Source organism: Phoca vitulina, unplaced genomic scaffold (genome assembly GCF_004348235.1).
Source record: "Phoca vitulina isolate PV1807 unplaced genomic scaffold, GSC_HSeal_1.0 scaffold36, whole genome shotgun sequence".
Taxonomy (NCBI): domain Eukaryota; kingdom Metazoa; phylum Chordata; class Mammalia; order Carnivora; family Phocidae; genus Phoca; species Phoca vitulina.
Window position 1 is genome coordinate 965799 of NW_022589739.1, and position 16361 is coordinate 982159.

General features: G+C 49.7%; 1 protein-coding gene across 2 annotated transcripts in view; it reads left to right on the top strand.

Annotated features, from left to right (window-relative positions):
• Positions 1–3728: 3728 nt before the first annotated feature.
• PLEKHA7 (pleckstrin homology domain containing A7) overlaps positions 3729–16361 on the top strand; it is a 200424-nt gene continuing 187791 nt past the window's right edge. For both annotated transcript variants that reach the window (XM_032427128.1, XM_032427129.1), the window contains exons 1-3: positions 3729–3814; positions 3930–4006; positions 4100–4157. In XM_032427128.1, the coding sequence (XP_032283019.1) occupies positions 3729–3814; positions 3930–4006; positions 4100–4157 (221 nt within the window). The remainder of the gene's footprint in view (positions 3815–3929; positions 4007–4099; positions 4158–16361) is intronic.

The window sequence follows — 16361 nt, forward strand, 5'->3', positions numbered from 1 at the left end:
ACAGTCACCTCTTCTAGTTTTTAGTAACTGCCTTCTTCAATGCATCTAAACTTGTGTTTTTCCTCCAGCTGTGTGCTGGAACTTCTTCGCTGGAAACCTGGACTTCTACAAAGACTCTCTCATCCGTAAGTGATTGTCTAAGACAGTGCTTTCCAGGGGCTCCTGGATGAGAGGAGCTGGAGTTGATTCATGGGCCACTGCAGGGTCCACAGTGGGACCAAGGTATGTATGCCTATTGTCCAATGCAACATGTGGGTGAGACTCTTCCCAGGTCCCTTGACATATGGTACTGGATCCCACAGCTCCCACAAAAGCACTTTTGTCCATGGATGGATGCCAAATTACTGTTGTTGGGGGTGGGTGGGGACACAAACAAGGGATATCTTATTCAGCATGATGCTCCCTATACATTAATAGCAGTATACCATACACTCAGTTCTGCATCTTGTATTCCACTTAATATCTTGGAGACCATTCCACATCAGTAGACATCTAGCTCATTCTTTTTTAAAAATTATTTATTTTAATTTTTAGACTTTATTTAGAGCAGTTTTAGGTTCACAGTAAAATTGAGAGGAAGGTACACAGATTTCCTATATACTTCCTGCCCCCCTGCCCTCTAAACACATAGCTTCCCCCATCATCAACATCACTTATAGAATGGTACATTATTTAACAAGGATGAACCTACACTGACACATCATAAGCACCCAAAGTCCACAGTTTACCTTAGGGTTCAATCCTGGTGCTATACATTCTATAGGTTTGGATAAATGTGTAATAACATGTACCGATTATTATAATAGTATACGAAGTATTTTCCCTGCCCTAAAAATCCTCTGTGCTCTGCCTATTCACCCTTCCTCACCACCCCTGCCTACAGAACTCTTTTTCACAGAAGATATTAGCACAGAAAATGTCCATAATTTACCAAAGTGCTAATGATCCATTGATGCCAATGTCATATGAAATTCTAGAATTAACAGATAACTTATATTGTAAAGAAATATATTTCACTTATTCTTTTTTCCACTGCTACCTCATTCTTTTTAACAGCTGAATATCATCCCCTTGTAGGAGTATGACATAATTTAATTAACCTGTTATTTTCTATTTAAATTGAGGCATGATTGACACATGACATTATATTAGTTTCAGGTGTACAACATAATGATTCAATATTTGTATATATTGCAAAATATCACCACAATAAGTCTAGTTAATATCCATCACCATACAAACCTGTTCTTTTCTTTTTTTTTTTTTTTAAAGATTTTGTTTATTTATTTGACAGCGAGAGAGGGAACACAAGCAGGGGGAGTGGGAGAGGGAGGAGCAGGCTTCCCGCTGAGCAGGGAGCCCAACGCGGGGCTCGATCCCAGGACCCTGGGATCATGACCTGAGCCGAAGGCAGATGCTGAACCGACTGAGCCACCCAGGCGCCACCAAACCTGTTCTTTTCTGACAGACATTTAGGTTGTATACAGTCTTTTGTAACTGTTGACAATGCTGCAGTGAATACTCTGGTACACAAGTCTTTGTGTCTCTGTGTGAGTACTAATGTAAGATAAATTTCTAGTAGTGGAATTGCTAGGTCAAAAGGTATTGCATTTAAATTGTAATAGTTGTTGCCAAATTGCCTTCAAAGAGACAACCATTTTATAGTTCCACCAACAATGTCTTTCTCTACAATGTACATTTTTGCCAATCTGATATCTAAAAAATAGTATCTCACCTTAGTTTTAATCTGTTATTATGAGGTGGTTGAGTATCTTTTTATTATTTTTATTATTTTATTATTATTTTTAAAGATATTATTTATTTGTCAGACAGAGAGAGAACAAGCAGGGGGAGCGGCAGGCAGAGGGAGAAGCAGGCTCCCTGCTGAGCAAGGAGCCCAATTTAGGACTCGATCCCAGGACCCTGGGATCATGACCTGAGCTGAAGGCAGATGCTTAACCGACTGAGCCACCCAAGCGTCCCTCTTTTTGTTTGTTTAGAAGCCACTTGTATTACTTTTCTGTGAACTGTGTTCATATTCTTTGCCCATTTTATTATTTTAAATTAATATTTAAGAATAAAAACACAACTTTCTCATTGTCATTTGCTCAAGAACCTCCCCAAAGGCTGGAGGCCCTTTCAAACAGGTGTTCGGTGGTCCCCACAATCACACCAACTCCCTCTTTCTAACTTGTATCAGCCTCCTTCCCCAATACCACTGTCTGTCTCAAGGAAGGGCATCTTTATGGTCTCAACATCCCATACCCTTCCCATGAGCCTGTGTTTGCTCTCCCATCCTCCCCCTCTGGGATGCTCTCTTCTCAGCCAATCCTGACCACTCCTTCTGGGCCCAACTGATTGCCACCTGTCTAGGATGCCTTTCTGAATAAGAGTGCCTACACTACCTAGCGTCTCCTGTGAGCCTTTCCACCAATTACAGCCTATACCGCTGGAAGGTTGGCCTTGACATCTCCCAGAGCCCAGTTTCCTCTCCTGTCTATGCTCAGCATACAGGGGTGTCAGTGTGGAGTGTGTATTGTGCTCCTTTTCAGCATTTATTGAATGTGTACATGAGTCAGGCACTGCTCTAAGCACTGAGAATATGGCAGTATATGAGACAGAACAAGGTCCCGCCTCTCATCCTGCTGAAATTTTAGTGTATGTGCAGGTGGCTAATATACAACATACAAGGCAATAAACACACACGAGGATACGAATGTCAATTAAGTGTACACAAGCAACGGAATAGATAGTGAAGGCAGAAGGGAAAGGGTCTCCTTTGGACAAAGGGGCCAGGGGAAGGATGCCCCTGGAGCTGAGAGATTCGAGCACAGGCCTATGAGAAGGCTCCAGCTATGTAAAGAACTTCCCAGAGGCCCTACTAGAGGCCCACTCTGGCGGGTCTGCTCTTCTAAAGATAGACTGAGATGCAGCAGGTCCACAGCGTCTCTCTTTCTGTCATTTGACAGGAATTGAAGGCAGAAGCCTACACTCCAGTTAACTTCAGGGCTCTGTGTGGTGTATGTGGGGAGAACCTGCACCTTCCTGCTTCATATCCGAGCTGCAAACCTGGGAAAATGAAATCATGCTTGACCTGACATTAATAATGGAGCACCTGCTCCAGGCCAGGGTTCATTTAATCACTTTACACCATTGTAACTTCATATCTTCGCAACAATCCCTTGTGGTACTTACTAGTCACTTTATTTTACAGAGGAAAGAACAAACCGAGGCTGGCAATATGGATGCAACCTGTTTAGGTTTGCCTGGTTCAGAAAGAAGTACAGCTCCCGGAGGCAGAAGGTCTGTCATGGGGGTCGGGTGGGGTTCCCTGGAGCATTCGGGGAGCACCTTGTTTCCGGAGTTTGCCCGCGGCGCCCCGACAGCGGCCCTCGGCCCCGCCCGGGTCTCCCGGGCTCAGGGGCCAAGGGGCGCGCGGTGGGCGCGCCCGGGCCGGCGGGCTGGGGGCGGGGAAGGCGCGGGGACAAAGGCCGCGGCCACCGCGCTCCGGTCGGCCCGTGCGGCGGCGAACTCCGGCGGCGGTGCTGGGACTCGAGACTCCCAGGACGTCGCCGCGCGCCGCGATGAAGCGCCCCAAGCCGCCCCCGGGGCCCGCGCAGGCAGAGCCCGCCGGCCCGCCGCCCGCACCGCCCCCTCCGCCCCCTCCCCCGCCTCCGCCCCCTCTCCCCCGCCCCGCGGCGGCCGCGGCGGCTCGGCGCTCGGCGAACATGGCGGCGGCGGCGGTCGGGCGGGACACTTTACCTGAGCACTGGTCCTATGGCGTGTGCCGGGACGGCCGCGTCTTCTTCATCAAGTGCGGCGCGGGAAAGCGGGCACGCGGGCGTGGGCGCGGGGCCGGGCGGGGTGCGGGACCGGGCGGGCGCCCCCGCAGCGGCGGCGGCGCTAACAGGTGCACCTCTCTCCCGCAGTGACGAGCTCCGCCGCACGACCTGGCTGCACCCGCGCACCGGGGAGCCAGTCAACTCGGGCCACATGATCCGCTCAGGTGGGAGCCGGGCCGGCGGGGTGGGCGGCAGCGCTCGGGGGGCGCGCGCCCGGGCGGCTCAAGTTTGACCCGACTTTTTTGGCATTTCCGCAGACCTGCCCCGCGGCTGGGAGGAGGGCTTCACGGAGGAGGGAGCCAGCTACTTCATCGAGTGAGTGACCCGGGCGCCGCGCTCGCACCTGTGCGACGGGATCCGACCGGTTCCCGCCGCGCGCCCCCGCCCCCCGCCTCCCGCGCGGGTCCCGGGCGAGTTGGCGCGCACAGCGCCGCGGCCGCACTCCTGTGGGGTTTTGTGTGCCGGAGTTGTGTGGCGGGCTCCGGGAGAGGGGGCGGCGGGGTCTGCCTCTCCGCGGGGGGCCGCAGTCCGGGCCGCAGACGGGGCGGGGGCCGCAAACTGCCCCCTGCTCCTGCGGTTGCGCGGGATTCGGGCGCCGGTGTGAGGGGCCGGACACTCCTCCCCGCCGGGGTCCCGGGCAGCACCGCGCCCGGCAGTGCCCCACTGGGAGGGGGGGTGGGGGGGCGAGTGGAACTAGGAGTTGCGTCCGGGGTCCGGGAACTGGGGGCTGGGGAGTAGAGACGGAGGGAATCTCGTGTGGGGAGGACTTTGGCTTCGACCGGGTTCTCTGGGGTGGTGGGGGAGAGTCGGAGCCGCACCCCCCTCGCCCTCCAGAGCGCGGGCCAGCGGGGGAGCGGTGGGGGTGGGGAGGGAACCCATCAGCCAATAATACTCCTCGAACACTGCGCGTCTGGGAAAGCCGGTGCTCCACGGGGACAGTCACTCCTACCTCCGCTGGTCAAGCGGTAGTTGTTCAGAAAAAGCCCGCGAGCGTTGCGCCCCTAGCCAGGTTACCCCGGACCTGGGTCTGCGGAGATGGAATCGCGGGGCAGTACTCGAGGGCGCCGCCCAGCCGCGGGCACTAGTGTGGCCGTTACTTTCCCACTCCGCGCGGGTACCTGTGCTGCTGCGTTTCTCTGTAACGCTTTGCGTGCTCGCCGCGTCAGCTCCCTGCGGTCAGAAGGTGCTTTTGGTCCTTTGCCCAGTGCCTGGCACAGAGTAGGCACTCGGCAAATCTTTGTTTACAGAATGAATGAACTCTCCGAGGTCTGGACGGTGGTCTGACAAGTACTATTACTTTTGGGGCATGTGAGTCAGAATTCCTTTCTTCACCCTCTGGAAACACTGCTAGTCAGTAGTGGAGCAGCCTAGTCGAAGCTCGGTGGTCACAGAAAATCCTGGATCCTCCCTCCCTAGTTAGGGCTCTTGCCTGATGTCTGAAATTCTGGTGGATGAGATTTATACAAGTGAACACTAGGACTGTGGCTGGGGTCCTGCCTCCCGTCTGTGTTTGAGAGAGAAGTCGGGGAGCTGGCTAAGACCTCAGAGCCTCTCAGTCAGTGGGCCTGTCTGACCCTATCTGCATTCATTGATATTTATTGGATTTCTCCTTGTGTGCCACACGTTGTTCTAGGCATTGGAACCACAGAAATGAAAGAGGCAGACAACGTGTGAGTGCTCATGGAGCTTGCAGTCTAGTGGGGAGAGGGAGCAGAAAATAAGTTTAAAAACCAAGAATAGTGTCAGCAGTAACTATTATGCAGAAAATTAAAATAACGTAATGTGATATCAAGTAACTGGGTGGTGGTGGTGGATTGAGAGGTCTGTGGTGGTGTTTCTGAATAGGTGACATTTAAGGTAAAATTTGAATGTCAGGAGAGACATTGTGTTGATGAGATGGCAAAGCATTTCCAGAAGACACCAGCCAGTGCAAGGGCTTGAAGGCAGAAAGAGCTTCAAGTTCAGAGTGGAGAGGCCAGTGTGGCTGGAATATGGTGAGCAAGGGAGAAGGTCACAAGAGAAGAGGTTACAGATAGGAGAGAGCAAATGGTGTAGGACGTTAGGAGCCAGGGTAAGGGGTTTTTAAACTTGATTCTAAGCCCAGCGAGAAATCACGGGAGGGTTTTAAGTGGGGGGCAAGGTGATTTGATGTGCATTTTTAGAAAGATCATTCTCCCTGCTGTAGAGTGGGCTGTATGTAGGTGGCAGCTGTAGTGGGCAGGATAGTAGTAGCAGGCTGTGGCTGATGACTTGACGAGGGGGTAGCACTGGACATGCTTTCATCTGAAGCAGGCAGATTCAGGCTTGATGATCTGGACAGTCTGTGAGAGAAAGAGAGTCAAAGAGGACTCCCAAAGATGAGCTCCTGAGTGGATGGTACTCCTGTCACTCAGGTGGGAGGGCTGGGAGGAGGAGCAGGTTGGGAGGGGGGGTGTGGGGGCGTGGGGGGTGGGGCATGAGCTCTTGTTCTGACATGTGAGATATGAGTATGTCCACTAGTCAGATGGATGGATCCTGAAGCTCAGAAGAGAGAGGACTGCAGAGGTGTATTTGGGTATTGTAGGTGATGTTCAAGGCCACAAGATTAGTTGAACTCACCTTGGAAGAGAGCATAGACAGAAAAATGACCTAAGCCTTGGGACATAGCTGCATTTAGAGGTTGGGGAAAGAGGTGGATCCAGCAAAGGAGACTGAGAAGGTAGGAGGAAACCCAGTAGAATGAGGGTTCACAGAAGCTTAAAGGACAGAACCTGACTGGAGTAGGTAGAGGGGAAAATATGGGGTGCAGAATGGGGTCAATAAACATAGGTGAATCTTTCAGGCAGTTTTGTTATGAAGCAGGTTTGAGACATTAGCTGAGAATTGGGGAGGTTTTGGGTTTGAGGTGGGGGTGCGGGTGTCTGTTTTTTTAGTGGGAGAGGGTAGAGCATGTTTTGTTCTGCTGGGAATGATCCAGTAGAGAGGGAGAAATGGATGATGCAGGAAAGAGATGGGACCGTTCCTGGAGCAGTGTTTCTGACAAGGTGAGAGGGTGGGGATCTGGGGATCCTGGGTGTAGGTCTCAGGGGTCCCAGCTGGGAACAGGGCCTTTCATCCATTTGACGGGAGGGAGGGCTGCCCATGTCAGAGCCCATGCTAGGGGGCTGATAGGTTCAGTGAGGGGAGACATGGGTATTCCTGTCTGATAGTATCTGTCTTTACTGTGAAGTACTAGGCTAAGTCTTGAGTTGGGGGACTTGAGGGCTGGGTAGGACTCTGTCAGCCATTGCTGCAGCCTCCCGCCCTTCTCTCTTTTGCTGACTCTTCTGTGGTGACTCTGTGAAGTTCCTAGTGATTATCCTATAGCAAGCTCTGGCTCCCCACCCCGAGGGTGTCCTCCCAGGCCTAGGGGAAAGCAGTATGTGACTGATCCTCTACCTTCAAAGGCCAGCCATACGGGGAGGCTGGGACACTGTGGCAGCCCACTCTATTTCCTGTCTCCTGAGACAACTTCTTGAGAGACTGAAGGGTTTGGGAGTAATTGTTCTTCTTTTCCTCACATAAAAAATGCTTTGCTTTAGTCAGCTTTCTTAGATTTGCTCTGATCATTTCTGAATGTTCTATTTATTTATTTATTTATTTATTTACTTTTGGATCCTCCTCTAATATGCCTCAGTTAGAGGGACAAAGCATTGGCATAGCTGGTTTTATTTTCCCCAGTGGATCCTTGGTCTGGAAGGTTTTGTGAGGTTTTCAAGATGCATTAGTTGCTCCTGATATTTAGCAGATGTTTGATACTCTCCAGAGTACCTACATTTCTTTCTTTCTTTCTTTCTTTCTTTCTTTCTTTCTTTCTTTCTTTCTTTCTTTCTTTCTTTCTTTCTTCCTTTCCTTTCCTTTCCTTTCCTTTCCTTTTCTTTTCTTTTCTTTTCTCTCTTTCTCTCTCTCTCTTTCTTTCTTTTCTTCAATACAGGGTTCTTTAACCCTGCTGTACATAAGAAAACCCAGAGTGATTTTTCTTTTTTTTTTTAGTAATCTCTACACCCAACATGGGCTTGAACTCATGACCCTGAGATCAAGAGCCTTATGCTTTACCAACTGAGCCAGCCAGCCAGGCACCCCCAGGAGTACATTTCTTAAAGCAGGAAAACTCGAGCTAAGGCTGGTGCATTTTGGTTTTGATTTCTGCACTTGGGTTCAATTTTGGTGTTTAGGGGAAAAACATAAAAGGAATCTACTGCTGGTTCCCCTAATTCTAGACTTGGTGATGCTGATATCCTCTTTAAGAAGACTTATACTCTGGGGGTACCTGGATGGCACAGTTGGTTAAGCATCTGCCTTTGGCTCAAGTCATGATCCCAGAGTCCTGGGATTGAGCCCCAGGTCGAGCTCTGTGCTCAGCCGGGAGCCTGCTTCTCCCTCTGCCTGCCACTCCCCCTGCCTGCCACTCCCCCTGCTTGTGCTTTCTCTCTCTCTCCATCAAATAAATAAAATCTTTTTAAAAAAAGAATATCCTTAAAGTGGGGTGCCTGGGTGGTGCAGTTGGTTGAATGTCCGACTCTTGGTTTCAGCTCAGGTCGTGATCTTAGGGTCGTGAGACTGAGCCCCACATCAGGCTCTGTACTCAGTGTGGTCTGCTTGGGATTCTCTCTCCCTCTCCTGCCCCCCCCCCCCCGCCCCCGTTCAGCGAGGAGTCTTCTTCTTCCTCTGCCCCTCCCCCTGCTCATGCTCTCTCTCTTTTGCTTTTTCTCTCTCTCAAATAAATACATAAAATCTTAAAAAAAAAACAACTTATACTCTAAAACTTTTCCACTTTCCCATGAGTCTCTTAGCCAAGTAGCAAGATATAATACTAATGGAGGTAATAGTGTCATTAACAGCAGCAGCAATAATAGTAGTAGCAATTATGTAATAGCCTCATCTTTTCCAGTTTTTGAAAAATGCCAGGAACTGTTTTATCACTATTATGTGATTTAATTCTCACAACAATTTGATGAGGTAGGAATTGTTACCAGTTCCATTTTACTGATGTGGAAACTCATAGTAATCCTGGGCATACCAACAGTAGAGGGCAGTTGGCTTTTTTTGGTACCTTTTCTTACTTGGTTTTTATAGCAGCAGAAGAGCAGAGATTATCATATTCTTTTTTTTTTTTAATTATTACTATTTTTTTAGATTTTTAAAAAAATTTATTTGACAGAGAGAGAGCGAGAGAGGGAACACAAGCAGGGGGAGTGGGAGAGGGAGAAGCAGGCTTCCGGCTGAGCAGGGAGCCCGATGCGGGGCTCGATCCCAGGACCCTGGGATCATGACCTGAGCCGAAGGGAGACGCTTAACCAACTGAGGCACCCAGGCGCCCCGAGATTATCATATTCTTTAAAAGATTTTATTTATTTATTTGACAGAGAGAGACACAGCGAGAGAGGGAACACAAGCAGGGGGAGAGGGAGAGGGAGAAGCAGGCTTCCCGCTGAACAGGGAGCCCGATGCAGGGCTCGATCCCAGGACCCTGGGATCATGACCTGAGCCGAAGACAGATGCTTAACGACTGAGCCGCCCAGGCGCCCCTATCATATTCTTTAGATGATCAAACTCCAGTCCATGAAGGTTCAGTGATTTGTGTGGGGTGCTTAGAGCTGGGACCAGAAAGTAGATCTTCAGTCTCTAATATGGTACCCATGGTAGTGGGGTGGCTTCTACCCTAGGTCACAGGTGTGAGGCAGCATTGATGCTTGAAGGAGCCTTGTGCCAAGTGCCATTGCTCTGAGTCAGACTGCCCGAGGCTCACAGGGCCAGAGTCCTTCTTGGCTTTTGCTGGGGATTGAGGCGCCTGAGAAAGGCAGCAGCCTTTGGTCTCCTGAGCTGATTGGTGGTGGTGCAAGTCTCTGATTAGTAAGAAGTGGAAGACAATTAATTAGTAAAAGCAGTTTGGCAGACACAGCCTTTTCAAATGTGAGACCCATGAGGGTGAAGTTCTAGAACAGGCCTTGGGAGCAAGAGTGTTACACTGGGCTGGTTTTCGGGGGTTTTGTCGCACCCTGTGAGTTGGGTTCTCCCTACAGCAGGCTTTGAATAGGTCCTGAGTCAATAAAGAGGATGAATGGAGAGAGGAGGGGTCAGGCTGATACCCTGTTCTGCATTTCTGAGACATTGGTACCCAGCCCAGCGCTGGGCTCTGAGTAGGCACTAAATATCTGGAGTGTGATTTTGTATTCAGCAAACCCATTTTCTCTGAAATTAAAGGGAAAGAGGAATTGGGGAATGAAGGCTGAACCAGGGATGACAGAATGTCCAGGGGGGTACCCCAGTGGGCTGTAGGCACCAAGTATAGAAGGCCCTTTGGAAAAGTCTGTGAATACTGGAAGGCCCAGGAAGGTGCCCTCTTGAGATTTAATTATGCCATCACCCAAGGGACAGTCTTCCAGGCCCCCCTGCATTTCCTGTCTGCCACATTTTTCTCCCCAGACAAATGTTGAACTTCATGTTAGTGAAATTTGTCTTGTAGAGTGCCAAACTGTTGGTTCATTTATTTGCCCTCTTTCTCATCTGTCATCTTTATCATTGCTGGGAATAGCAGTCCCAGAAACTTTATTTCAAACCAGAAAGTAACACCTCTGCAAAGAATTTCTGGGAAACAGCCGCTCACATCTATTTAAAATGGAAATTCTGAAACCTCTTGTTGAAGGTTAAGAAAAGCTTCTTCCAGCTTGGCCAGTTTTGGCATAATCCCACACTTTCCGTTTCATTTCCTGGTTGTTTTATCAAGAATGAAAACTGGCTCAGGGATTGAAGCTTTAGGTCCTGTACAAAAGGAACAACAGCGGTGTTGTGCAGAAAGCAGAAGAAAGGATTAGGAGCCGTGATTTGTACCATGTTCTCAAAACCAGCCCAGAAAAGATCTGGGAAAACCTCTTTAAGAAAAACGGTTGCAAGAGGCTCCTAAGGCTCTTCACCCCTGTGAGGGGTGTGCTTCAGAGAAAGGACAGGAGTGGGTGGTGAGAAGAGGTGCTATCCCCGATTTCCAGGGCCGTGTATGTGAAGAGGGTGGGTGGAGGTTTCATGTGCATTGATGGAGCTCTGTCCATTCTCTCAATATTTATGGGAGTAAACTTCAGGCTTCTTAAATTAGGGCTTTGGAAAAAGGAGTCTCTTTGAGAAAGCACATCAGAATGTGACTGTTTGGTGATTTAATGAGGGGCTTGCTCCAGTTTTCCCATGTCTTCAGAAGAGAGCACGGGTTTGAATCTCTGCTCAGTAAATTGGCATGGTGTCTTACGTCAGTACTAGCAGAGGGAGAAACACGGAGGAATATGGTTTTATTTGACTGTTGCCTTTAAATGGCTGTCAAAACATTTGTTTCCGATTTTCTGAAATGACAAGTGTTTTGGGTTAATGTTTTATTGTTTACGGAGTGCTTCATGAACATTAGCTGGTTGGAGGCTCACAATTACTGTATTTTTTAGTGCAGAAAAGTTGGCTCAGAGGGGTAAAGGGACTTCCTAAAGCCTCATGCTGTGTTAGGTCAGCCTTTTCAGAGTTCAGAGAAGACATGGACATGTTGTTGTCTCAGACAAGGGCTTCTCAGACTTTTCAGCCACAGCTGAATGACAGAAGAGGATGAAGGTGAACTCGCCTGGGAGATTGGATGGTAGGAAACGTCATCAAAATGTGGGTACTATCCAAAAATTCACGTAGACTTGACTCTCAATTTAACTTATTATAAAATCCCTTCCCGTATCTTCCATTAAGATCAGTGCTGTGGTAGGATGTATCATGTTCGTTGTATGGCTTTGTGTTTTCCTAAACAGAAACATGTGTTCCCAGGACACCAATTCCCCTGTTCTGTCGTAAGGGCCCAGGGGAGTGTGGGGAGACGGCTCATCGGCTTCCAGCCTCTCTGGGTTGTGCATCTCCAAAAAGGGCTGTATAGGCTCTGTGGAAGACATCAGCAGCTGTTGAGACCTCGGGTCATCTTCTGAGTTGTGCCAGACCACCCCTCTGTTTCCCATCCAGCCTACTCCCGGTCACCTGGATACTGGCTGGGTTTTTCTGGAAGCCAAAGCCAGCCAGGCAACTTCATCATGCAGACAAATGTGCAGGGGTTGTGTATGCGGTGGTAGTGTGTGTAAGGAGGTGGTGGGTAGGTGCATTGGCTCTAGATTCCCAGATTCTAATTCCAGTTCCACCAGTTACAGCTCCCTGTCCTTGGTAGGTTACCTACTCCTTTTAAGCCTCACGTCCTCACCAATGAAATGGGGATAAATGTGGGGATTACATGAATTAATTGGTGGAAAGTGTGCCTAGTAGGTGCCTGACACCTAGTAAATGCCCAATAAATGTGAGCTCCTCTTTGTACATCCACACATCTATAAGATGGGGTGGAAATGTGAATTCTGAGTCCTTATTACATTCAGCTGCTGCTGGAGAAATCTGGTGTCCTTGAACTGGGGTTTCCTGGGTCAGGAGAATGCAAACTGTAGGACTCAACTCAGAATTTGGACCAATAAAAACTGCATAACCATTATGGTTATTAAAAGGATGTCCTCATTCTTGGGAAATACTGACGTATTTGCTCTCAAATGGTTGAGAAAAAACTGTGTGTGTGTGTGTGTGTGTGTGTGTGTGGTAGGGGAGCGGATGATAGAGCAGATGGAGCAACATGTTAACAATGGGTGAGGCTGGGTGAGGGGTGCTATTCTTGCACCTCCTCTCTAAGTTTAAAATGATTTCCAAATTAAAAGTTAGTTAAAAAAAAAAAAACCAACACTAACCTTGACCATCAGGGCTATGCTGTCCCAAGGCCACGGGTACCTTGTCCAGGCTGTAGGGACCTGGGGACCAGGAGCCCAGGGTAATGAGGTGTGAAAACACTCCTGGGTTGGCTGTTTCCTGGGCATTTAGAAGCCTGCACAGATGTCCGCTCCTTAATCTGGGTGGCCACCTGGTTATCGGCTCTGACTGCTGAAGGACAGACTTATTGTCTGGTGCTTCCTGGGCCCCAGATGTCAACAGTAATAATCTTCACAGTATTCTATAGTTGAAAAACACATACATTCCTTTTAAAGGCAGGTATTTTTATTAGCCTCATTTTACAGATCAAGCAGTGGAGGCTGGGGGAGGGACAGGGTTAAAAGGTCTTTCTGATGAGCATCAGTAGGGGAGCTGGGACTTAGAACCTGAGTCGTCTTGGCTCCAAATTTGTGCACTGTTTCTACCATGGTGTCTTCTGACTTGCATAGCCACTCCCTCTGTACTGAATCCTCCTGTAGGGTTATCCTTTCCAAAATTGGTCCTCTGTACTTTCCCTGATGACCCTTTGGGCCTCCTTCAGAAAGTCCCCTGCAGGGCAAATGAGTGATGGGTGGGTTGGATGGTCCCTAGGCAGGGCAGTGGGCAGGTCCCTGGTGCTCTGGGAGAGAGGACTGAGACCCCCTCCCCTACCCCAACCATGTCAGCTGACCACAGCTTAGGGGCTGATGAGCCTCTTAAGCCTGCTTATAGCCAGGCTGTCTCTTTCAGGTTCTGCCAGAAGAGTGTTTCCAGCGTCATGGCCAGTGTTCTCAGGGTTTCTTAGGGGCTTTTTCTGCCAAGGCAGAGCCCTCACCCTCTTGAGGTCTGACAGCTTGGGGTTAGCATGCAGTCTCTTCCAGGGGCTGCTGGCTGCCTCTTGTGCTTCCCTGGAACAGTCTGCAGTGCAGGTGGGGTGCAGTGTGCTTGGGGATGGAGGGGGCAGAGGGCCCATTGAGGCCCTCTACCTAGAACCCTGGCTGCACAGCCTCCAGCGTTCTCTCCCCCTGGGTGAAGTGGGAGGTGAGACAGCCTCCTTCCCAGGAGGAGTGGAGTCAGAGCAATGTTGTAGGTTAGCGCAGTCACCTTTGCAATAATCATATCCTCTTCACTTGCAAACCGAGTTGTCTGTGCAGATCCAGAGATGGAACCAGTGGGCCACCTTGAAGAGTGGTGAACACCTTACTGGAGGGGCAGTTTAATGGGAGGCTGGATGGCGTTTGGTCCAGGATTCACCTGTTGAGTCATCTGCTATATGCCATTCTCCACACTGGGCGCTGTGGAGAGAGATAGATGTCATCTCTGCCCTCCAGCAGTGCCCAATCCAGGAGGTGAGAGGGACACTGGGCAGTTTCAGTATAAGTGACTGGGGCTGGGGGCCCTGAGGACGGGGCCCTAGGGAGCTTCAGAGGGTGAGTATGAGGAAGGCCAGGCATCTGTGGAGCAGAGCAACAGGCAGCCCAAGGCAAGAGAGGCCAGTGGAGGAAATTGGAAGGAACAAGGGGGTGGGGACGAAGCTAAAGTATGTGTGTGCTTGTCTGCATCTTGAAGAGGCTGGTGCTGAGTTGAGGCATAGTAGGGACTGGTCCCGGATAACACCCTTCATTAGTAGCTGAGCTTCAGGAGAGTGGTGTATTTGGGGATATTGCCCCAGGGGTTCCCCGGCTCCTGTGTCTGAGGGGTGGCGCCACGTGGGGGTTATAAAACATGAATTCTGGAGTCTGAGTACCAGGGTTGAAATCTCGGCTCTGCTGCCAGGTTGGACAGGTCACTTAAACCTCTCTGTGTCTTCAGATGTTTCTTCATCTGTAGAATGGGGACAATGACTGTACTGTCTGTCCGCTTAGAATAGTGCCTGGCTAATCTCACATGTTATGTAAGAATTAACTATTACCATTACTGCTCCTAGAGAGGAAGCCCCTTCCTGTGGTGAAGTGTGGCGTAGTCAGCAGAAAGCTGTGGTTCATTCTCTTCGGGGAAATCTCCTAAGATCAGGCTCCAGGAGGGAGAAGTGTGTTTTCTTGTCGAGACTTGTCCTTAAAAGGAAGCTGGATACTAAATCATTGGTGCCTAAATACCAAAGAAATGATTCTTCATCTTTGAAGCCCTGTGTGGCTGTGTCCAACCAGAGAGAAAATGAATAGGTTTTTTGTACTTAACGATCAACACATTTTCCAAATGGGCAGATTTGATACACTCCCCTTTCACCCTCCACCCCCATCCCCTGGTGAGAGTGTTCGCTGGTGTTAGTATTAGTGTTTGCATTGCCTGGCAGGGCATCTAGCTCTCTTTTTGGAGGTAGTGACCCTGGGATCTATCTATGCCAGAGCACTTGATGAAGGAGTAGTAAGGATGGACATGAAGTAGAAACTGTTCTAGAATGCTGAGTCAGAGCTTCTAGGGGGTGGGATTGGGAATCAGCATTATTACAAGTTCCACAAGTGCTTCTATGGATGCTGAAAGTGGAGACGTCTCAGAGCTCCAGCTTCCCCACAGTAATGATATTGTACAATAATGATAATGCTACTTTACTTCCTGGTGTTATTGAGAATTTATGGAGAATCTAATGTGATGATGGCCTGTCTGCAGCTCCTGTAGGCACATAGTAGGTGCTTAGGCATTTCGAGCCTTTTCATTTACAGGAGGCCCTCTGTTGGAACTGATTGGATGAAGCTGTGGGAAGGGCCCTGAGAAAGTGTCAGTAGGCACAGCTGTCTGTTAATGCCCACCTGTTACCCAGAGTAGATCCCCTGGCCCCTGGTGGGCCTCAGGTTTCCCCCATGGAGGTTGGGAATGTGCTGCCATTCCCTCTGCCCAGACGATGCTTGGCAGTCCTAGAGGCAGGCAGTGGGTCTGGTCATGTGGGTGAGCACTGAGTGGGGACTACATCTGCCTGGGGGTGGGGGGGTGGCACATCCACATCTCAGAACCCCAGGACCACTTAGAGATCCTTCCAAGGGCAGAGGAAGGCCTGGAGTAAGGGGTGTGCTTTTCTGAGTGATTGACATTGAGTCAGAGCAGGCAAGCAGGCTGCAATTAAGTTGAGAAATGGGAATGCTACTCTGCGTGGGAGAACAGATGTGTCCCGGCGGACAGTGGTGATGATGAGGAAGTCATAGAGGTGTCTGGTGTTGTAGGCTTCCCTGAGCTGGTCCTGGGGGAGATGGAGCAGGGGCAGGATTGTGACCCTGAGCTGGTCCTGGGGAAGATGGAGCAGGGGCAGGATTGTGACCCGGAGATGGAGCAGGGGCAGGATTGTGACTTGGTGCCACGAATGCTCGCCAGCTCTTTGGGAACAGTGTCAGGCACAGAGCCAATCCTCAACCAAATTGGTGTGGGTTGGTTGATCTGACATTTGGCCTGACCTTCTTAGCATTGGCAGCCATACAAGGAGAGAGCGTTGATTGGAATTGGGAGTCAATTGGGGTTGTAAGCTGACCACAATGTCCGTGGTCAGGATCCCTGGGAGGGGAAAAGGTTTCCTTCCTTGCCTAGGAAATTGTTGGGAGAGATTTTTTTTTTCTCAGCGCATTCTGACCTGGGGATTTAAAGAAAGATGAATGCTGCGAAGCTAAATATCTGTAATCACTGTACCCATTAATGCGTTTCTAAATGGCATTGGTGGTACCTGAAATTACATCCATTTACCAAGGCTTTGAATAATTACATTTTTTGAGCCCTGGTGTGTGGGTGGGAGCTGGAGAGTGCTCAGTCGGCTTCTCTCAGCCCTCCTCACCTGAAAATGCATAGACG